The 23443-nt window shown below is 48.7% G+C and overlaps 1 protein-coding gene across 1 annotated transcript; it reads right to left on the bottom strand.

Annotated features, from left to right (window-relative positions):
- Positions 1 to 6556: 6556 nt before the first annotated feature.
- On the bottom strand, positions 6557 to 23435 carry SCD (stearoyl-CoA desaturase (delta-9-desaturase)). The gene is made up of 6 exons (XM_010000798.1): positions 23350 to 23435; positions 19285 to 19570; positions 11805 to 11935; positions 8821 to 9026; positions 8197 to 8429; positions 6557 to 7007 (listed from the first exon to the last, which is right to left on the bottom strand). Exons 1-6 carry the CDS (start codon positions 23374 to 23376, stop codon positions 6808 to 6810), a joined length of 1083 nt encoding a protein of 360 aa, XP_009999100.1. The 5' UTR covers positions 23377 to 23435; the 3' UTR covers positions 6557 to 6807.
- Between the last annotated feature and the right edge of the window lie 8 nt (positions 23436 to 23443).

Raw genomic sequence — 23443 nt, forward strand, 5'->3', positions numbered from 1 at the left:
CCCACCTGCCCTGGGAAGCCACGCGAGGGGCTGCGCGGGAGGAGCCGCTGCCGCGCCCGGGATAGACGGGGCTGAGCTCCCCCCTGCCAGCCGGCACCGCGGGAGGTGGGGGTTTAGGGGTGCTGATGCGGCCTGTGGGGACCCCGCACTCTTGGGGCACCTGTGGCCCCCAGCCAGAGCGCTGCCCAGCAGACGTGCTGGGGCAGGGGTGGTTGCCAGCCCCCCCGGAAGAAGAGGCCCCTCTGGGGCAGGGCTGAAGCTGCTTGGTTGGGCATTAAGCAAATGTCACCCACTCCATCCATATGGTGCGTGGGGCTGCCGTGGTGTTATCTCCTCCCCGTTCTCTCTTGGGATTTGCTTCACTTCCCTCTGCCTCCCCTCTGCTCCCCACGAGGTCCCCGCAGCCTTCCTCAGGTCCCACCACCTCTTGGAGGGTCAGCAGCATCTGCTGGTTCATTGCTGTGGTGGGTGCAGAGCTGGCACCAAGCCCAGCTGCTGTGCAACCCCTGCAATGCTCTTCCTCGGGCACCTTCCCTGCTCCTGCTTCCAGGGCCCTGGGCTAGGCAAACTGGGCACATCGTAGCTGAGGTCACCGCATCCGGGTGCAGGGGAGGGAGCTGCAGGTGGAACCTCATCCCCTTCCTCAAAGACCACTCTGGCATTTCCTGCGTGATGTATTCAGAGCAAGAAGATGCAGCAAACCCTCCATCTCACTGCTGACAGCCTCAGGCCGGCCCAAAGCCCTCCCTTCACTCCCTCGCCTGGGTCTGAACAAGTAGGCACTTGTTTGCATGTCCTGTCCTACCCAGCAGAGCTGGCTGGTGCATTAACCCTTCCCTTCCCTCCTCTGTGCTGTCGGGTGGGAGAAGCAAAGTTGGGGTGCATTGGAATTGCAATCCAAATTCACGGGTTACATAGGAAATTGAGAGTAATAATAATGTGTGAGACACTTGGAGGCAACGAGCTCCAAATGCTGAGCTGGCAATGCTGAAGGGCTTGATAGTACAGGAAAACCTATTTTGGGCAGGGGATTTAATAACAGCCTTTAACAAAGAGGGAGAGGCTGAGATCTGAGTTCCACTCTCATGCAATCCAGACAGAGGGATCATTAACTGTATTTTTAGGCTTGGCTGAATAATCAGGAGGTTTGAAGATTTGCCTTCTCTCTTTCACTTGTTTTAGGAGGGCCTGTGTTGGCACAGCTGGGATCAAATGTGTTCTGGATTATCAGAAGCAGCACCTCTCTTTCACGTCTAGGGATGTACTTCTGTGCCCAGAGCCTGCCCACAGCTCGCAGCAGCTCCACAGCACGTTGCCTGGGCTGGTCACGCACCTCCGGGTGGGAGCACTCGGCTGCAAAAGAGCACTGACCTTCCTCCCCACCAACCTCCCACTCCTTCAGGCACGTGTTCCCACACTCTCCCCCACTCTCCCATTTGCAGTGCTGTGACTCTGGCATTCCCACCCAAAAAAGCTTTCCAGCAGCAGAAGCTGCAGCTGGAAACCAAACCTGGGCCAATTTTGTGGAGAAATTCAGCATTCTGGCTGCAAGGAGCTGGCTAGGCCGGTGAACATGGGCTGGCTCAGTTATCCCCGGGTGATGTGGGTGGTGAAGCTCCTGCAAACATGGCCATCCCTATGGCTGCTCCCACCCGGAGCCAGCTGGTGCCATGCTGGGGTGGCCTTACTCACTGCTACGATCAGATGTTTGCAAGGCAGTTGGCTGGGGGAGCTGGGAAGCGAACAAAGCCAGCATCAATTAAAGTGAGATTTGGTCAGGGGATTTCCCCCTTCTTTCAGTTCCCTCTAGCTGTGAAAGGGGCGGGGAGAGGAGGGACTGCCTATTGCGGGAGGAAAATACCACCTGGCTGAGGTTAATGAGCCCGCCTGACACAGCGGTGGCCATTCCTGGCCGGGGAGCCGGGCTGCTGGAATTACGTGTTATGCTGCATGTACATCCCTCAGCCGCGGGGCTCTGGCAACAGGCACCGGCTGGAATTAACCTGCAGTAACCCCGCAGCGCAGGGGCAGCCTTGGCAGGGCGTGCACAGCCAGGCTGTGCTGGAGTATGAAAGCCATTATAATCCGCTCATTCATGGCGTTTAAAGAGCCAGAGGTTTTTTTCCCTGGTTCTCCTGGAAGGGGGTAGCGTTCTTCATCCCCATGGGGCACTGTGTAGTTTACTGAGCCTGGCCCGCCATGTTATGAATTGAACAAGTTTTAAAGTAACATTTTTATTATGAACAAATAAAATTTCAGTTCAGCACAACCAGATGTCTGTTTCCATATTAGTAGAAATTATTTCAAAAAGGTTTGTTTTTTTCTTTTCCAGTACACAAAACAGAGATACTACTATGCAGAAACCCCTAAGCTGTGAAAAATCGTATCCTACTCACATTTCAACAGTGACAGAGCTTAGACAATGTGCAGATTCAACTCTCCAATCCTTCCCTGAACACCCAACACTTGGACATATGCTCTTCACGATACCAGCAGGGCTGGGAGAACAGTCTTGGAAAACAAGCCAGTCCGTGCTTCTGCCAGCAGCAGTGTGCGTGTGGTCCGGACGCCTCCCTCCTCTGCGCTCGGCCGGTGGGCAGCGAGGCAGGGCGTAACACCTGCTACAGATGGGGAAACTGAGGCACGGATAGTTTTTAAGTGACTTTGTCCCACGTCGCGCAGTGAGCAAGTAGCTAAGCCAGGAACAGGTCCCAGGAGAACAGCTGCTCTAGCTGTGAGGTCCCACTGCTGCTTTCTTGGTTTCCACCTCTCACAGAATCATTTAAGCTAAACATACAGACAACGTGTCCAGGATACACACATGCCACCAAAAATATATATATATATATTTATAGGTGTATATATATATCTCAAAAAAACCTTCTACTTAAAGTGTTGTATGTTTCTTAATCTAAAAAAAAAGTCTAACTCAAATACATTCAAATTCACCTTCACCCACAGTTCAATGTAGGCAATTAAATAATTAAGAAACCCCTCAAATGTTTGTAATTCAGAAAAAAAAATAAAACAAATATGGCAAATAGCTGTCAATACTTCTATGTATATTAAAGAAAGACTTAAGGCACCCAGAGATATTTGCCAATCTACCTTTAAAGTGACTGGACAAACACCAGCACTGTTTGGTTACTGGTCCTTAGCTTCCACCCTAATTCCAGATTTGGGACCCAAATCAGCTCTTGAAATTTGAAAGAAACCCTTGATGTCAAACTCTTCTTCTCTGCCAAGAGGATGTGAGATACTGCAGCATGTCACAGCATGCTTCCTTACCTTAGGGCATGTCACACAACACTAAGGGCACCAGGAGCAAGGAAATCGTTCTCCACACCTGCTCCTCTCCCTACCCTACACCCCTTTCAAATTACTGGCTGGAGCAAAGTCATTCTCTCTGGAGACTTCTACGAGTTCTGAGAGGTTTAGAGCAAAATCAGACTGCAATTACAGAGCTAACAGGGTTTCTCTTTTGTTTGGATGGCTTTTTATGTTTTTTTAAATGGCAAGATACAATTCTAGCCATAAGAGCCTTACCTCCAGCCAGCCCCATGGCAGTCATGACCCTTGGAGGGGTAAGGATGCTGTCTCCTGATACTGGAACCTCTGCGCTCGGCCGGTGGGCAGCGAGGCAGGGCGTAACACCTGCTACAGATGGGGAAACTGAGGCACGGATAGTTTTTAAGTGACTTTGTCCCACGTCCCGCAGTGAGCAAGTAGCTAAGCCAGGAACAGGTCCCAGGAGAACAGCTGCTCTAGCTGTGAGGTCCCACTGCTGCTTTCTTGGTTTCCACCTCTCACAGAATCATTTAAGCTAAACATACAGACAACGTGTCCAGGATACACACATGCCACCAAAAATATATATATATATTTATAGGTGTATATATATATCTCAAAAAAACCTTCTACTTAAAGTGTTGTATGTTTCTTAATCTAAAAAAAAAAGTCTAACTCAAATACATTCAAATTCACCTTCACCCACAGTTCAATGTAGGCAATTAAATAATTAAGAAACCCCTCAAATGTTTGTAATTCAGAAAAAAAAATAAAACAAATATGGCAAATAGCTGTCAATACTTCTATGTATATTAAAGAAAGACTTAAGGCACCCAGAGATATTTGCCAATCTACCTTTAAAGTGACTGGACAAACACCAGCACTGTTTGGTTACTGGTCCTTAGCTTCCACCCTAATTCCAGATTTGGGACCCAAATCAGCTCTTGAAATTTGAAAGAAACCCTTGATGTCAAACTCTTCTTCTCTGCCAAGAGGATGTGAGATACTGCAGCATGTCACAGCATGCTTCCTTACCTTAGGGCATGTCACACAACACTAAGGGCACCAGGAGCAAGGAAATCGTTCTCCACACCTGCTCCTCTCCCTACCCTACACCCCTTTCAAATTACTGGCTGGAGCAAAGTCATTCTCTCTGGAGACTTCTACGAGTTCTGAGAGGTTTAGAGCAAAATCAGACTGCAATTACAGAGCTAACAGGGTTTCTCTTTTGTTTGGATGGCTTTTTATGTTTTTTTAAATGGCAAGATACAATTCTAGCCATAAGAGCCTTACCTCCAGCCAGCCCCATGGCAGTCATGACCCTTGGAGGGGTAAGGATGCTGTCTCCTGATACTGGAAGCTGAAGGGCTCCCTATTCTATTCCTCCCTGTTGTACATCTCAGCTGGAGACCACTTCACTCCTGATGGCTCAAAACCTTGAAGGGTCCTGCCATAAAGAAGGCCATGGTGGTGGCAGGGAGGAGGACTTCTTTTCTGATTAACAAGAGTGCTCTTGTTAAGAAGAACATCACAGAGCTATGATGACTCCTGGAGTTTCACAGCAGCAGGAAAAAGCAAAGCTGCAGAGACTCGCTCCTGTGAAGCTTGCCTGGCTGCTGCCTGGCACAGCTGAGGTGAGGAAGTTGGCATCTGCTCTGTCTGTGCCCTCCTTGGCCTGCCTGAATACAGGAGACACTGCAAACCCCACTCCAACATCACTTTGTTCCAGCCAACTCTCGTGCTTTCCTCCAGCTCCATTTGATGAATTTAAGCAACAAAACCAATACTATTGCTACAACTAATAGTAATAATAAAAATTAATAATAATGGGGAGAGTTAAGGGAAGAAAAGCACGTTCAGCCCAGTGAGGGACTTGAGGCCATGATGTGATGCCTTGAACCTAACCCATTGCCTGAACTCAAGCTGCAGTCTCTGGGACTTGCAGGAAACAACACCCACAAGGGCCTTTTTCCCCAGCACAACCTCCAGCTGCATGCCCACATCAGCTTGGTGATATAACTGACCTTTCCACAGGCTCAGCTGCCCTCACTACCTGCCTTGCCAGAGAAGGAGCGAGGCAGCGAGATGTCTCGCCGAGAGGGCCGGGAGGCCAGCTAAGGGACTGATGAGGAACAGCTTTTGCCTGCCCTTCCCACTCCCCCAGAAGGGCAGGGAATGGCAAACCACCCTGGTGGACTCTGGTCAGGAAAGCCCAGAGGTGGCCCACCGTGGCAGCAGTGTCTCACCTCGGAGGTCTCGGGTCCCTGGAGCCCTCTGTGCCACCTGGCCCCACGTTGGTGTTTCTCAGGCACTTGATAATCGATCCAGCAGAGCCTCCGAGGATGGGGAGACCTGCTCCCATAGACACCCTCACCCCTCCCTACACCTGCAGGCGCTCTCTTGCCCCATCTGTGCGCTCAGTACAGGATGCAGATCAGAACATCTGCCTGCCACCCAGCTGAGACCCTCTTCATCCAGGATATAAAGCAGCTTAACTCAGCAGTGGAGCTTTGGTTTACATCCTTCTGTCCCTTTCCATTTTGGCGGAGTCCTGTTTGCTGGCAAAAATCTCAGTGGTGGTGGTGATCAAAACCACCCCAGGCTGGTGCTGCTCCACAGCAGCCAGTGGCACACCCCTTCCATCTGTACCCCCCCTTGCTGTGACTCTCCAAAGGGGCTGTGGAGGGTGGAGCCAGGCTCTGCCTTCTGTCCCTGGTGGCATGGGGCACAGTGGGCAGTGCAGGGAGGGAGGCTATGACGCCAGAGGGAGAAGGTAATAAGGCCACCAAGACTCCCCCTCCAGTGCCCACTGTGGCCACCAGGCCCCCTCTAGCCACTGGTGGATCTGGCTGAAGCTCTGAGAGAGCTTGGAAGCTCTCCCCTCCCCAGCCAGAGAGGTTGTGCAGTGGAGAGTGGGGAAGAACACTTCCCAAGAGACATCTTGGAAAGAGACAACTCTCTTTCCAATGGCAAGGGAAGAGGACAGGGATACTTTTCCCAAGGAGAGCAGTTTAGCCATGCCATGTCTGTCAGCAGCTCTTGAGAAAGGAGGAGGGACAGAGGAAAGAATTTTGGGAGGAAGGTAGTGGGGACAGGGTCACTGACTTTGGCTCAACTCTTCAGCTGGCTGGTACAGGCTACCCTTAACTCCGTGGTACATAGCCAGCTGTGATGGGCCTCCCTGGGCTGCTTCATCCCAGCTCCTCTGCCAGGGAGTGACGACATAAAGCGGGAGAAGGGATAGAGGGGCTGGAGAGAAAGAACGGAAAGGAGAAGGAGAGGAGGGAAAGGGGTGGCCTTGCATTATAAAGGCGGAATCCTAGATCTTAAATACATCACGTAAAATACAGTGTGGGAGGGGGAGTTAAAACTCATTATCTTAAGCAAATTGGTAGCATTATTCAGTAGTTAGTAAACAGAACATTAAACCTTTGTCCAGCGTGTTTGGAGGGGTCAGGAAAGGAGAAAGGGAGAAAAAAGTAGGAAGGTGTGGATGTGTGTGTATAGGGGAGTAGGAACTCAGCCAGTCTTGTGACTCCCATCTCCAGTCCGCATTTTCCGAGCCAGGATGACCTCCTTGGAGACCTTCTTGCGATCACTGGCCAGTCCCAGGAAGCACATGAGGTCAATGAAGGCTGTGGTTAAGTTGAAGCGCCAGCCAAACTCACTGGTGGAGTAGTCATAGGGGAAGGTGTGGTGGTAGTTGTGGAAGCCTTCTCCTGCAAAACATGACCAGGGAGAGGATTTTGCAGAGTTCTAGGGGATGAGCCCTTAATCCTGGACCAAAGAACCACATTCTTGAAAAAGGCTCTGAATTGAGTCCAGGCTCCTCTCTCCTCTCAGCCTAATTTCATCTCTCTACAATCCCTTCTTATTTGTGCATGGTCTGACATGCCTGGCCTGGCCTAAATGAGGCAGTGACTGTCACAGAGAACCAATGGTGCTTCAGAGGAAACAAGTGCATGGCAAGCAACTGAGAAAGTCCCTGGCTGATCAACTGCACCAAAATAACAAGGCAATCGTAAGGGTTCTTCCTCAGCTACCAGAAGAAACTACCCAGTATGGGTTGAGTTACCAGCTAGACCTGGAACATGTCCCATACAAGCCAGGCCAATTGATATTCTCAATACTCCTAACACACTGGCAGTCTTTATGCCAAATCTAAAGGGCATTTCCAGATGGGAATACTGTAGACAGACTTGTACTAAGCAATCCACCCCAGTCATCCACCCTCTGCTCTGGACACTGTCAAGCCTGGCTTCAGTTTTCACCCCTTCAATGACATTACTTGGGCTCTTGTTCCTACCCTGTGAGTCTCTGCAGTTCAAATCCCATCCTATGAAAAAAACAGGAGCAGATCTTTCAGTGTTGAAAATCAGTGCAGGCCCAGTGACGTAGAATGTTGCAAACCAGTGGAGGGTTTGGGCTTAGGAGAACAGACCAGACCAAATGCTGACCCTGGGATGTACTTTCCTAGGTCCTCGACATTTCAGAAAAACACGAGATGATCTGGCTTGTGTCATCCTCAAGTACCCCAAAAATCACCAGCTTCCCTGAGAACATGTCCAAATGTGCCTGTGCTGCTTTTCAAGCTCACAAATCTTAGATAGATAAGCAGACTGCAGCTCACCTTATTCAGTCTAGTGAACAGGGCAAACAGACCTTTGAGCAGGGCAAATTTGCTATTGCTATTGAGATAAGGAGGTGCTAAGTGTAGCAGAGTCCTCTCCAGACTGGAGAAAAGCTAGTGGGAGCTGATAACCCCACTGCCCTTATGTACTCACTGGCCAGCCTGGGAAACACCTCCAGATGCAAAGCCTGGAGGGAAACTAGAAGCAGCTGCAGCAGCAAGGGACAGTTCCCACTCTACAGTGTACCCACAGCAAAAGACACGGATGCTAAACATACCTAGAGCCCCCAGGCTGACCAGGGGGTTCTCCCGTGGGTTGATGTTCTGATCATATGGCCGGTTGCCAAACATGTGAGCAGCGCTGTTCACTAGCCAAGTGGCATTGAGCCCTATGGTGTAGCGTAGGATGGCTGGAATGAAGAAGCTGATGATGACGGATTCATCCCAGAAGTACCAGGGCACTACAGTGGGCAGCGTGAAGCACAGCAACACCACCGAGGGCTTGTAGTATCTGGAAATAAAGGGATGAGGTGGAAAGCGCTCAGTGGCAGAGGAAGGACAGAAAGGGCTAGCTCAGTCCTCCCTTTGGAGGATTCATGCTCAGCTATAGAAGGAACATCCAGTGCAGAAATACCTCAGCCCTGAGCTTGGCATCTTTTGCCCTAGATGTGCAAAGCCACCCCTAGAGACTTCCAAGTCACCAGGAAGGAGACTCAAACTGAAGTCCTGCTCTCCCTATCTCAATCTCACACGTGCACAAAGCAATATCCCACAGCACACTTCTCACATGATGTTCTCAATCCCCTCACACTCTATCAAAGGTGCTTGGGGTCCCCAGCCCATTTGCAGGGTCCCTGCTCCACCTCACATGGCTTTGCACTGGGGCTGATCCCACCACTCACCTCCGCTGGAACATCACCACTTTGTCAGCCTTTATGTCACTCAGGTCCAGCTTCTGCCCCTTCTCGATGACGTCCGGGTGCTTGCGCACCAGCAGCCACCCGATGTGGGAGAAGAAGAAGCCCCGCATGGCGTTGTGAGGGTCTGCATCTGTCTCAGAGAACTTGTGGTGCACGCGGTGGTCCCGCACCCACTCATAGATGTCATTCTGCAAAGCAACAGGAGCAGAGACTTAAGGCCGGGACTGGAGACGTTAATTTTCAAATTAACAAAAGGCCTAAACCATTTAGACACCTAAATCCCACTGACCTGAACTCTTATCAGTCATTTTCTCTTTCTTTGGTTTTTGGCTTTTAAAACAGAGGTTGGATCTTTGCACAACCACTTCAATTTTGTTTCAAATCTACTTTGTTGATGGTCTGCCTTTACTCTTTTCAGTTTTAGTTGGTTAACTTTAGGGTTTGGTTTGCACATCCTCTACAGCATCACAGGCTCTGATTGGTCCATCTGTTCCCCCACCCCTGCAATAGCCAGTGCCTCCTACCTCACAAGCTCAGCTCTTGTTGGTCACTTGTCCCTGTCCCTACACTGTGCCAGCTAAGATTGATCAACCTGCCCCTTCCCTCCACCCTGACATTTTCCATGGGTCAACCTGCCTTGCATTTCCTGGGATTGCAAAATCAGATTTGTTTAACTTGGGGACGATTTTTTAAACTTCATTTTTTTTCCCTTGGAAATTAAATGGTCTTAAAATGAAGGTCCCTCTTTAGAAATAAACACACCTTTTAAATGATAATTATAAAAAATACTTCCCTTCAGTCCCATAACTGTTCTGTTTAAGCTGCAAAATCAACAGTTTTGAAAATGTCAAAGCTTTCATCATTTGTATTAGGAAATGCTTCTTTTGGCTAGTTTTAAGAATAGATTTTTAATGAGCTTGTACTCATTCCCATTTTGATATGCTTAAAACCACATATTACACCAGCCTGGAAAACATGCAGCAGAGATCCAAACACACCTCTATTTGCCTGTATTACACAAGAGGCTCTGTAATCTCCTAAGTACATAGGACTTTTCCTCAAAAGACTTTGAAGTTAGGGAAGCAGCATATAATCATCCCTATTTCTTGTCTGGAAAGACCAAAGTCAGAATCTTGACTGAATCTTTAGCATGTATCTTTTCAACAGGTATCATTTTGGGACCACCTCTAAACTGCAACCTTTTCTGAAAATTACGGCTTTCTGAGACTGGAAGGCAAAGCCCAGGAGAATGCCTCCTTTCTTGGGAATTTCCACCTGCAGGCTATAACCAGGAGAGCTTCTGTTGTGCTGCAGCTGCCTGGTCTCACAGGTAGAGGAGCTGATGAGGGGCAGAATTCCTGAATTCTCTGAAATCACAAGCCACATGTCTCTAAGCAACCAACAGGCATTTTCTGGAGGATCTCAGATAAGATAACCTATAGTTTCCTCTGGCCTCAAAAGTTACCAGTCTGATCTTAGAGCTGCTGCCACTAACAGCAATGAGGTAAATAGAAAATAAACCTTCTCTTGATCTCTTTGAATGTAACTATTAAAATAAAAATCAATGAGGAACAGTATTGAATTTTCAGTAAAACTTTGGATTAGTTCCTACTGAAGCTGAAATATTTGTCTTTCTCTCATTTTTGTCTATTCCTATCCCCAACAGCAATAGTTCAGCAAATTATTCCACCTTTGCCCTATAACCCTGTTAAAGATGGTCTTTGTGTGGGACTAGCCAATACACAGCAGCCCATCCCATTCTCTTGCTGAGCGCTGGACCAGTAGCTAGAATCAGGAACTTGATTCTTCCTCGTGCAAGACTCTGGTTTGGTACCAATGGAGAATAGGAAAGTGAACTGTGTTTTAGAAAGTCTGAAAAAAAATCCCCACCCTGTTTTGATTACCTGTCAATGAAGTGATATCCTCTGTGGCTTCACAGGAGGGAGAGGGAGATGATGTCTCTAAAATACTTTGTCCGTGTGGGCTTTATCTGTCCCCCATACCTCAGCTGTAGAATTACTTAGGGGCACTGCAGTGATACTACCCTCTTTACCTTCCTCTAGTGGAAAAGGCTGCACCATGTCATCCTACCAACTACTTCCTACAGACGGACAAGCCTGCATGAAGTCCCTTCAAGTACAGTTGGAGAATGGAGTGCTGTCAGAGCTGCCTCATACCAGCAACTCCAAGAGACCACCAGGATTTTTCTGTGCCACGACAGGGTTTTCACTCTAACGTTATTCTTCTGAAGGGCCATCTCGGCTACTTTCTACAATCCCTAAGGACTTCCCAGTTTGTTTGCTTCATGGACTATGAAGAGGTTAGTGGTTAGGTCTTTAGGTACTTGTCAGCTACCTGCAGTCACTTGTGCCACTCGAAAGGGCCCAACCCTTCTCTCCTTGAAATATCACTGATCCACGATGACTCTTTGGGAGTCAGTGGTGTGACTTAAAACAGCATTATTCCTAAATATCACTCTTCTGAACCAGAGAATGATCAACAAGATATTGGTCTTTCTGCAGCAACAATTTCACAGCCAGGCTTCCTGGGCTCTTCAGATGTCTCCCCCCTTACAGCCAAGCAGCAAGAGCATGAGGTGAGGCAATCTGAACATCAGGAGGGCGCTCAGCACTTCCACACCTCTTTCACAGGACCTGGAGCAAGCATAGGAGACCACACCTCCTGGGAAGGGTGCATTCTTGCTTTGGAGAGTTTTCCTACCCTCGGTGTTGGCCAATAGTTCTCTCCCCACCCAGTTTGTCTCAGAGTAACCCTCTGATGAGACAAGGTGCAAACAATGAGATGGACTCTGGCACTGGGGTGTTAGATGGAAAGGGCAGGTTGTTTCTGAACAAAAGGCAGTAGGAGAGAGGAACCTCTCCATCAGCTTCTGCCCCATTTCTGAGCCAAAGATTCAGGGGAGCACTTCCTTCTGAGGACCAGTGGCATACTGAGGAGGTGCTTACCTGGAAGGCCATGGAGTTTGCAATAGTCAGGAAGATCCTCAGGGGCAGTGTAGCTTTGTAGGATCGATGGCTCCAGAGGCGGTGAGATCCTGCTGTTATTCCCAGAGCACTCACCAGGAAACACAGAACAGCTGGAGAGGAAAAGAAAGTGCTGGAGCAGTTAGAGAAAGTCAGCTTGCAGCAAAGTTTCGGGCAGAGCAACACAAAGGCAGGCCTTTCCCCAAACTGTATAATCAAGAGAGGAATTAATGGAGAGCACAGCCTGGGGCAATTCAAATCATTGTGAGTGCTCGAGCTACCACAGGCTTCTTCAGTAACGTAGGGCAAACCATTTCAGCTCTTTGTATCTCACAAGGGAGGAGACTCCTCCTTACAAGCCTTGTCACAAGAGTTGCTTCTTCAGCATAGTGCCACCTGTTATGGTGCAGGATTGCCAAGACCGTAAAGTGACTGCTTCTGTATAGTCCTGAGGTAACAGCTCTGGAGTCCATCAGGGAATAGCTTCCCACTTTCCTCCCACCTTGAATAATCAAGAGTCTTGCTTTCCGATCTCTTTTGCATTCCTGTCACCTAGAAGTAGTAAATCTTGTTTTAGGTTTTACAGTTCTTCAGGGGACAGCATAATCCAAGGCTTAGGCTTCTTTTCTGCTCCCTTTCTGATAAGAGGCTGGCTAGAAAAAAATTAACCTACCATCCCACTGAAGCCTGGGCTTCAACTTCAGCTCTGCCACTGACTTAAAATCTGTCCAGAGACTGCTGTTTGCAGGATCTTTTTGATCCCCTCCCCTGGTCAGCTCTTGCACCATCTACAGAATAAAACTCAAAGGCAAACAACTCATTGCAAGTCATGCCCATTGCAGAGGCAGACATTGCTGGTCCCAGTTAAGATTAGAGGCTGCTCAATGCACTCCCTTTCCATGCAGGTCAGAAGAAATTCCTCACACCTCTGGCAGCTTGTAAAAAACCATATCCCTCTCCCTTTGGATTATGTGTTTATATCAGCCCTGCTCTGTGTGTTCCCACATGTCCTGGGACTTCTGAATTTTAACCTGGGTTCCAGTGTCTGGTCCTACAACTAAAAATGGAGAAAAGACCCCATCAGGATCATAGCAGCTTTACACTGGGAAGCTGGGGATAGGAAGAAAATTAGATCTGAAAGTAAGTCTTTCTCTAGGAAGCATGGGTCAGAAGTTTGGCAGAAAGACAGAGGGCATTCAACAGTTGGTTTGCCCAGCAAGCTCAGACACCAAGAGGGAAGGGTGCACATCCAGGCACGGGTCAATTGATCTGCCTTCAGTCCCCTGGAGGAGGCAGCACCTTCTTCCCAGCTCCCCAGAGGAAACTCTCTCTTTGGTATAAATTTGCAGATTTCAATCCATTGGATCAATCATGAAAACAGCTCCTTATTCTTACACATAAACTCGTGGCTAGGAATCACTGGTATGCTTGACAATACCATTCAGTCCAGCCAAAAGGCTGTAAGCAAGCTTATCTTGAACCCAGAAAATAGATACTCTGCCAGAAACTTGTCTGGAATCAGAGATCTGAGACAAGTGCAAGGCGCTCTTGCCCTATTCTTTCATTCAAAATAATCCAGGCTTTATTTCCTATCAGCTCCTGCTCCTTCTTCCTTCTGTCACCTCCTTTTTGTTTTTCTACATTCCAAAGCTAATCTCTTATCTGCTAAAAGCCAGTCTCAGCTGATTTAACATCCTCTTCTGGCCCCTTAGACTTGCATGAACCCTCCTCACTCCCATCCCACTGTATCATAGCAACCTTCCGGGTCTGCTCATCTGACCGTGACTTCCCATCTTCATCCCTTGGCTTCCCCACCTGCTGCAGAATGCACTGCAAGCCTTGGACCAGCACACCTCTGCCTCGTGTCTCCTAGCACCCTGGTGGTCTCTTAGAGGATCCAAGCAGTCACTGGTCATAGCTGATTTACAGGGTGTGAAGAGGGATGAAACCACATGCAAATGCAGCAGGATCCAGCCCTTGCAAGAAACAATGGAGCTGAGCAAAGTTCAAAAAGCTGGTCAAACCTGGAAGGGGACAAGGGAGGGATGTGGAACAAGGCATTTGGTTAAGGTCTCCCTTTGGCCTTACTGACAGGAAAGTTCTCATGCTGGACTTTGAATGTCTCACCCAGCCCCACGATGCTGACTTGAAAGCTGTGAACGAGCTTATGACCAACTGGCCATTTGTTTTAGATTTTAAGACTAATTTTAAATCAGTCACTATGCCCACAGATTCATAAAGAAGAACAAACTTTGAAAAGCTCCTAGCACATGGCTCTGATTTGGAGAACCTCTCTGGCCTCAGACAATGCAATAACAACAAAACCTGCTTCTAGATGTTTCAGACACTTCCTACTGGTGGCAGATAATGACTCACCCCATTCTCCCTTGGACAGCAGCTGCTGTATCCTGCTCACCACATTTCATAAAACCTCTGGGCAATATTATACCTATGGTGCACACACCAGTAGCTGAGGTAGTTTTCCAAGGATGACAAGTAGTTTATGGCAGAGCTGAGAGCAGCATCCAGGAGCCTGGATTTAACCTCCAAGCTATACAGTCTTACGAAAAACACCAGACAGGGCATCTGTGGAAAGCAGCGTCAGCTTGCAATAGATGTAGGGGGCAAATTGCTGGGGAAAGAGCTCAGCTCTCCACTGTGGGACAAGCAGGCATGAATTAACGGTGCACTGGGCACATAAATGAACTTTGCAGTCTTTCAGAATGTAAAGTAAATGCCAGGTTAGGTGAATACAGGCCCTATTTATTGCTGTGAGTTCAGGCTTTCTCTCTAATGAATTCTCACATACTGAGTGGGAATTTGTTGGTAAAAGAGGCCCTCAGGAAGAAGACTCTGGCAGAGGACTCTGGTATTTATGCTTTGCAAGAAGGAAGTTCATCTGTATCTCTTTTATATAGGCAATTCTCAGAATTTGCCTGTGGATATACCCCTCAGGAAAAAATGACACCAGCAATGAAGACATATCAGCAAGCACAAGGAATCAAGAAAGAGATGTGATGGGACAGCAACAGACCCAGAAAACAGACAACCCAGTACTTGTTTTTGGGTAACCTTGACTGAAATCTCATGTTAAAAATTTGGAAGAGTACTGACAGCTTTCGGTGGGGTATAGAACAGACATAGTGTTTATCCAAAGCCTATGAACCTCAGCAGCTCCTGTTGACTTCTCTTGAAGCTGTGTTCCAGGTCACTGCTACTGACAAAACTCTCTAATTAAAATCCTATGCTGCCTCACCTCTTGCCCACATATGGCAGCCATAGTTTACCTAAGGGGCAGACCTTTTCTGAGGGAAAGGAGCTGATTCTCAGTATGTGCATACATGGCACCCAGCCCCACAGAAACCAAAACCCTACTTGGATGCTATTAGTTCTATCAGCCTTACTTACAAGTTGTTGTGACAGTGAGAGGATATGGATGATAAGATTGAAAAGCCTGGTAGAAAACAGAAGAATCCAGCACCCTAATGATTTAGAGGGTTCATCCCCACAAACAGGTACAATGATTATTGTTGCAAATCAGGGAATGAGCATCTCACAGGGAAGGAATAAGAAAATCCCCAAGGTCATCCACTAGGAATGAAATTGGAAAGACAATAGAGAAGGAGAAATAAAGCAGTACAGAATTTCACAGGTGCCTTGTGAAGCTGCCCCAAACTGAAGGACTTAGGGACTCTATTAGCTGAGGTTTCAAAGTAATCTTCCACACTATGCTTTGAAGTATCAAAGATTCAAAAGATTGACAACTCACAGGTCATGGTCCCAATTACCCATTCAACAGGAATACAAAAAATTATGACCACCAGCAGTATTATACACTCAGTGCTCCAAAAATTAAACCCAAAACATTCCAGATTCAGTCATGTCTATATGAGTCACTAACCTTTACCTCTTCAGAGCCCAGACTCAGACCTCAAGTTATAATGTCAAGCCAGGAATGTGCTAAAGCATTGAACCTGCAATCAACAGCAAGGATGTTTACATGAAGAGGTGCCCCTGATCCAGAAGGTATCCTCAAGCTTCTGCTCGGTGCAAGGGAAAGCTACAGCTTTAGACTATTCTCTCCTTGCCTCCCAGCCCTTGCTTGCCAGGTAGGTCGTGATTCTCCTTGGTCCAAAGCAGCATCAAGAAAAAATGGCATCAACTCACATTGCTGCCACTGCTATCACTGCGGGGAGCTGGTTTATTGTTAGAGCACCACATCGTGAGGAATCATCACTGTTTTATAGACATTGTTGGCCAGGCCACCAGGGGTTAACACAAATATTGTTGGTCTGCTGCACACAATGCCAGAAAGACAACCTGCAAATCGTGTTTCTAGGGAGGCTCAGAGCAGCTAAAGAAGGAACTGTCATAGAATCATAGAACTATTCAGGCTGGAAAAGACCCTTGGGATCACCGAGTCCAACGATCGTCCCTACTCTACAAAGTTCTCCCCAGTCAGTCATCACCTTTGCATTCAGACTCAATCTCTGTGCCGTTTGGCAAATGATGTGAAATCTGCCCATGATCCCTGAAAAGACTGTGCAAGACTGTGTCAAGTGCAGTGGAGAAGACAGTAAATAAAAGGGGAGCTGGCTAGAAAGCCATAGTGCTGGAAGGGTTTGGAGAGCTCTTGTTATGGTGAGCTCTCACCTGATCAACAATCCCAGCTCTTTCTGGGAAGCTCTGTACCAGAAAGAGATCAGGGGATACAATGCACATAGCAACGCAGAACAGCAAACAATGATGAAGGCAGGGCTGGAGAGCTTGAGAGACAAAGAGGAATTAGCACACAGAGAAATGAAAACAAAAGAGGACACAGTCACCAACATAACTGGTTTCAGAGGGACAGGAACATCAAGGAGATGGTGAGTGGGACGAAAAGGGTATAAGCAGGAGATTTCTCCTTACAGTAAAATATAGAAGTAGATTAGCTACCAGGCATCATAGCCACCTGTAGCATCACAGCAGAGAACATATGGGGCCATGTCAATTTTATATTATATGTACACAGCCTGAGGAAGGAATTATCTGAAAAACAAACAAAAAACCAAAAAAAACAACCCAGCAGCTCCAGAACTGTCACTGAGAGAGCTGCTCTGCTGTGAGCCCATGACAGTGCACTGCTGGGAGCAATGTCAGTCTCTGTTGCTCTATCATTGTTTGTAAAATGGGAACCATAGCCCTCTCCTTGCTACGAAGGGCTGCTTGGAAAAAACAGCAAACTTAACTGAGGGAGCAGTGACAGATGCCTTGTATGTGCTAAAGAAAAGTATGCACTGTGAAAAGGGCAATGCAAGAAGGACCAAGGGGACTTGCTGAGAAACAAGACCTGTGGAGAATCAAAGTATCCCAGCTCTGGTCAGAACTGGAGGAGAATGGACTATAGGGAAAAGCTCTGATTTGCCTGCAGGATGCAGGGAAGGGCGGTCCTTCCCCAGACGAAGTGCCAGGGATGCAGAAGATCTGCAGGGAGATCTGTGGAACTGCTCCAGCTGTCGTTAGACAGAATGGATCTTCAGCAAGTCCAAAACAGTGCAGTTCTCCCAAACCCCATGTACTTCTCCCATATTACTCCAGAAGCCACGAAGGAATCTTGTAGTGCCTCACAGTGGCAGGAGAGCAACTGGCATTTCACATCAGAGAAAACTGAGGGAGGGGAGCAGGGAGTACTGGCATCAGGTAAAAAGCAGGGCAGACTTGCACGAAATGCCATAAAGACATCCTAAACAGGCACATAGTTGCAAAGACACTGCTTCAGAGACCATTTTGGGGTAAGGTGGGCCTAGCAAAAAGCAAAGCAACATTGATCAAGATGCTCAAGCCCACTTAAGTATCTCAGGGAAGCTCAAGGGAAAAGAGTTAGATGAATTTAGAAATCATAGTGCATCACAGCAGCCTTGAAATGAAACCAGTAAACCCGACTGACCTCCTCTTTGCCTCAATGCCCTAAGGATAGTTGGCTGGGGTTGGAGGACCCAGGCTGTCAGCTCAATGAGTGAGAAAAGCCAGCAGCCCCTGCCAAGCCTTCAGCTGAGAGCCCGGGGAAGGGACACACAGAGCAGGACTGAGAGCACTGAAACACTTCCAAGGTCATGCTGAGGCTGCATGTTTGCCTCGCCCTTCCACCCCTGAGAAAAGTGCAGCCTGTCAGGTTTTCACAAGGGAAAGGCCCAGCAAAGCATTTTATAGCAGCCCCTTGAGAGGTTGTGCTGGCTGCACATGGAACACATCAGTGCCTCTGCTTTAGTGGATGCTGTAGCCGGCCTCTGATGAGTTGAGTCCTGTGACCTTCAGTGATGCTCATCTCCCAGGCTTCTACCTGTGAGAAGCTGAGGTGGTTCAGGAGGGAAGGAGTCAGCCTGGCTGTCCCGGAAGTCATTTCTTTCCCAGTCCAGCTGTGACACAAGTTGCTCATAGCCCTTGGGAGGGCACACTTTAAAAGTGTGACAGACCAGGTGGATCTCTCCAAAGCTGGGCTGGCCAGGACCCTGCTCCTGGATGAGCACTTTACAGAACCACCACTGAAATCAAATGCTATGTCAGCAAGTCTCAAAATTAGACTGTCGATTTTTGTTTCAGGATGCTGTTTCACAGGAAGGCAGGGGCTGGATGCAATCTCTTGACCTCCCTACAGGGAACCATTTGATTTCTTGTCTCCTGCAGAGGTCCACATAAAGGCTCATGGAAAGCCAGGCTCCCCTGCAGCTTGGGCTCCCTTTCAAGCCGTCAAAGGAGAAGTTTCCTTCCAGCCCAGAAAGAGGAGCTTTGCCTGGCTACCTTCTGCTGGGTTGTGCTTTCCGTTGGAATTTGCTGCCTGGAGAGATGCTTATTTAGTTTTTGAAAGCTGTCAGGCTTAGTTCCGGGATGACAGGAGCTAAACTGTGCTTTTGCAAGAATGATAAAAGACCTGAGCTTCAGACTTAAGTCTTGACTTTTATCTTCAACACAACTGTATTTTGTCTCTTTCCCCTCACACACACGTGGAGACTCTGTAGGATTTATTCTCCTTTAGTAGGGACCAGTTCTTGTCCTTGGGCAGCAGCCTCATACCAAATAATGCCCTGTACCAGTCACCCCTTAAAATGCTCTTGCCAGCACCCTTCTTTCAGACTTTCTAGGACCATCACATTACTCATCAAATATTTTCTGTGCTCTACAGCAGAAGTGGCTGCCCATTCCAGTGTGGGCTACTTCCATTCCTAATGCCTGTGAATTAAGTTGCTCTTTAAGCAGCCAAGAAGTCCCCTGCGAAATCCTTCCCTCTCATGCTTGACCTTACAAGAGACACTATCAAGCCCTCCCACAGCTTGCTGTGAAGCTGGCTGAGTAGCTTCTTCTAACAGAAGACCTTTACTTCCTTCTTTCTCCTCCCCAAGTCTGTGGGCCTGGAAGGAAAAAACAAATACTACCCAACAAACGGGGTTGCAGATGCCAAGAACAAATGAAGGAATGTGCTTACCCCATGCCAATGTCTGGATCTTTGCAGAAGGTATCAGCATCAACCCAAATATGGCTCCCAGATGCAGCAGGCTCATGAGGATGATATTCCTCCAGACGTATCGCATGGGGGGCTTAGGGCCCTCCTTCTCCCGGTAGGTCTCATCAAAGATATCGTCTATCATGCCCCGGTCTCCTGCCAACTCCTCATGATTGAATGAGTCCTTCTTCATGACAGCATCCCCGTTCTTGGTCACCCGGGAGGTGACGGTGCCGACAGTGGTGGTGCTGGAAGTGGAGGAGAACTCCTTGGAGAGGCGGCAATGGACATTTTCAATAAAAGAAAAAGGGAAAACAAAACAATAAGTTAGTGGTTACCAATGCAGGGAATTGAAACACAAACAGCTTGGCTGACAGGACCAAGAAGGGCAGCCTGCAGTTTTCCTGGGAGGCTCCATTCTCTCAGCTGAGCCCTTGGCAACAAGAAGAGCCCCCTGTAGCCCCATGGAATCATGGCTTGAGGGGGAGGGGGCCTGATCTTTCTGGGAAGCAGGGACAAAAAGTGGACAGGATGCAGAAATTACAGTAAAATACTTAAAAGTCAGTCTTTTTTTCCACCAGTGGCTTTGATAAGATCATTTGCAGGCTGCAAGGATTTTCATTTTCCTTGTTTTATTAGTAGGCGTTTTTAGGTAGGCTTATGGCCTGGACTTGTGGACTATGCATAAGCAGACAACAATAAAGAAAATATTTTGAATGGACAGAGGTAGAAGAGAAATACAAACTGACACACACTTTTATTGTAAAACACCAGGCTGTGCTTGATATCCTGCTTCTTTTTGTCACCCCACTAGGGATCATGGGAGAAGTATCAGGAAGATCCACCTTGGGATTCTGCTGGGATGCCTCCTTACATCCCACTGCCTCACTTTCCAGGCTGGGATGCAGCAAGACCAACAGACTTGGAGATCAGCAGACAGAAGCAGTCGAGCGATGTGCTTCCAATTAGACATCCTATCCCATGGCTGCTGCCAAGCCTCTTATCCCTCTCCCGCTTTCCACCCACGGGCAAACTGAGGCACAGGAAGACAATCCTCTGAGCCAAGGCCACCGGCATGCAGAGAGGAAGTTTGAAGCAGCAAGTTGGCTCAGCCTTGCTCACGGCTCCCTCCTGTAATCATGACACAACATTCCCTCTGCACACGTTTGTTTGCCCTGGCTGAGTGACAGCTGGCCTGACCAGGCATGCAGAACGAAAGGAGCAGGCAGGACTGACCCTAATGAGACAGGTCACTGAACCCTCAATCAATGACTTCCATCTCCATCATGACAGCTGCGTGCTGGCTGGTGCTCGCAGCCCTTTGTCAGGCTTGAGCCCATGTGCCCAACTGGGCTTGACCCTGGAGGTGTCAAGCACGTGGGACTGGAGAGGTGGGAGGACACACCACCCACATCCCCTCACCCCCTGGGAACCTGCCCAAAGGACACGTCCCTCTGATGCTCACCTCGATGCCTCCATATGTGAAGGGGCCCTAAAGGTCAGCTGAAAGGAGCAGAGGAGCCATGGGAGGGAGTGTTGCCAAGCTGGGAAAGCTCCTTTCCCAATAGAAATCTCCCCTGAATTAACAGCAGATTCCCACCCAGACAATGCGAAGTCATAAAAGACCACCGTCCTGCCATGGCCTAGTTTCTGGAGGGAGGCATTAAAATCAGGCCAGGCAGCTTACGTGGCCACACCAACTCCTCCCTTTCCCAGGGGTAGAAACTAGAGGGTTACAGACATACCTTCCTACAGGGAGGAGCTGGCAAAACTGACAGAGTCCCCATATTTGGGAAGTAAAGTGATCTGTACAGAGGTAGCCTTCTCAGTTTTTCCTTCTGCAATCAAAGGTTAGGACATGAAGTATCCTGGTGCTTTCACTGAACCCAGGCAGCTGCTGAGCTTGGGACCAGCTCCTCTGCATCCTGGCTATAGGCTGTCTATAACTGCTTTCTGGGCTGTTGGAGAATTGTAAGGCAATGCCTCCAACAAAAGAGCTGTGAAAAATGTTTTCTAACCCAGAGATCAGGCAAGGAAAAGTCCTGCCCATTCCAAAGTGTCAAATAGTATCATCTGGCATTTTGGCAGGAAGGCACAATTTTCTTCCTTGGCTGGATGACAGTCTATCAAAAAGACCTAAGACTTGTCTATGCAGGAAAAACTCCCAACAGAGATCTGATGGTATGATTAGATGGCTAATGCTCCCCATATGGACATGCTGCTTCCAGAATAAGAATGGGGGGTTGGAATTGCATTTTTTTTTTTTCCCCTGTGATAGCTTATGTCACTGTTGAAGTTGCACTGGGGCAGAGGAGGAAGAGGAGGGAGCGCACGCAGGAAAGAGCAGAGAGGAAAAAAAACCTTCTTCCTCCAGTCACAGTAGCCACATGAGAAATGTTACCAGCATCCCTATGCTGCTGGAATGATACTGAATCAAACTGGTCATTTCTCACATGCACATTAAAACAAAAGGGCTATAAAGTAGCTGTGAAACACAGCTCCACCGTTACAGAGTTGGTGGGGGGAGCATGGGGGAAAGAGGGAGGGAGAGTAGTCACCTATTAAGCTGGAGACAGAGGAAATGAGGAGGAAAGAGGATTTTTTACTCCCTTCTGGCAGCAGTGGCTCCTGCAGCCACTGAGGAAAATGGGGTGGGGATTCATCTAGGGTTTAGAGGTGAGAGGGGGAAGAAGCCAACTAAATCCTTTTCATGAGCTCCCCCTCATTTCTGAATGACGTTGCAGCTCTCATCTGCAGAACAGATGTGTTCCCCCATCTCCAGCCCCCCTCCCACCCTACCAGCATTGAACATGCCATAGGTGATCGTGGCAGCCAGCCAGCTTATACAACCAGCTGCAGCTCAAAGGCTCCTGCTCTGGGTTCAGCCGAGGGGCCCCAGGGCACTCAGTCTCAGGCCCAGTAGATCTGAATATGCTCGATGTGACCCAGGGACAGGGTTCCTTCCAGCCTCCAGGATATGCCCCAAAACACATGCCAGAACCATGAAATGTGGTCTGAGCATCCATTTGGGGTGAAAAAAGGGCCCAAGTTAGTTACATCACAGCATTCCTGGAGGGTCACAGCACCTGCACAAAAGCACCAGGGGAGACCCTTCGTGCTGGCAACAGGCAAGGGAGCAGGGCTGAGGTTTACAAACCGCCAGTCCTCAGCATAGGCAGAAAGGGGAAGGATGAGGTGAGAGCAGGAACATCAGAATCAAACCCCTGCCTCCCCTTGGGCAAAGGGTGGCTGCCAGGAGAAGCAGAAATAAACGATCTAAAGATCCAACAACTCTATGTATCTTCCTGGTGCCAGATTGTTACCCAAGAAAGACCTTCCTATGCCAAAACCGGGCAGGCTCCCCATTGTGTTTGCTTGGCTCAGCCCATGCAGAGAGTCATTCATTTCATCTCGGCAGTTGCTGCTTTCACCTTGCGTCTGCCCTAGAGACGCTCCCTGCTGCAACATCCGCCCGAAAAATGCTGCGACTGAAAGCCCCTTCTATTAAAAACACGAACAATAAAACACGCCCCCTCATAAAAACCCCAGACAACCCCCACCCAAAACAAATCAAAAAGCCAAACCAAAACAACAACAAAGTAATCAATCTCAGTGTTGCCGAAGTCCCTGCCACCTCTTGGCACAAAAGACGTTCCTGAACAGCCCTTTATCAACAGGCTCAGGCAGATGTTTTTAAAATAAACCTGTATTTTCTGCTCGCTCTGTTCAAGGGCACAGGCTCCGGGGAGATAACCCAGCGAAGGACACCCCCTCTTTCCACGGTCTCACCACGAGGCCTGAGCGATGTCTTCAGGCAGCACCGAATGACTTCTCATGACTGAGAAGCGGCACGAGAGAGGACACGCGCAAAACACACGCGTGTGCACCCGTGTGTGTCCGTGTGGACACGCGTGGATGCCCAGACCTTCTTCCCCAGGGCAGCAGCAGCAGCAGCAGCAGCAGCGGGGCCGGAGCCGCGGACAGGAAAAGAGGCGGAAGGGGCGAGGGGCAGACCAAGCCCCCGCAGCCCCCGGCAGCCCCGCTCACCTCCTCGTGCAGCAAGTGCGCAGGCATCGGGCAGCGCGGGCTCCGCTCCTCGCAGCGCTGCGCGGATCGCAGGTCCCGGGGGCGGCAGGAGGCT

Source organism: Chaetura pelagica, unplaced genomic scaffold (assembly GCF_000747805.2).
Source record: "Chaetura pelagica isolate M959 unplaced genomic scaffold, ChaPel_1.0 scaffold166, whole genome shotgun sequence".
NCBI lineage: Eukaryota > Metazoa > Chordata > Aves > Apodiformes > Apodidae > Chaetura > Chaetura pelagica.

Excerpts from the sequence above, each read along its gene's own strand:
- SCD (XM_010000798.1), bottom strand. The coding sequence starts at position 23,376 with ATGCCTGCGCACTTGCTGCACGAGGAG. Across the intron at positions 19,571-23,349 it reads CGCACTTGCTGCACGAGGAG|GAGTTCTCCTCCACTTCCAG; the intron begins GTGAGCGGGGCT and ends CGCCTCTCCAAG. Across the intron at positions 7,008-8,196 it reads GGTCAGCCTGGGGGCTCTAG|GAGAAGGCTTCCACAACTAC; the intron begins GTATGTTTAGCA and ends CATGTTTTGCAG.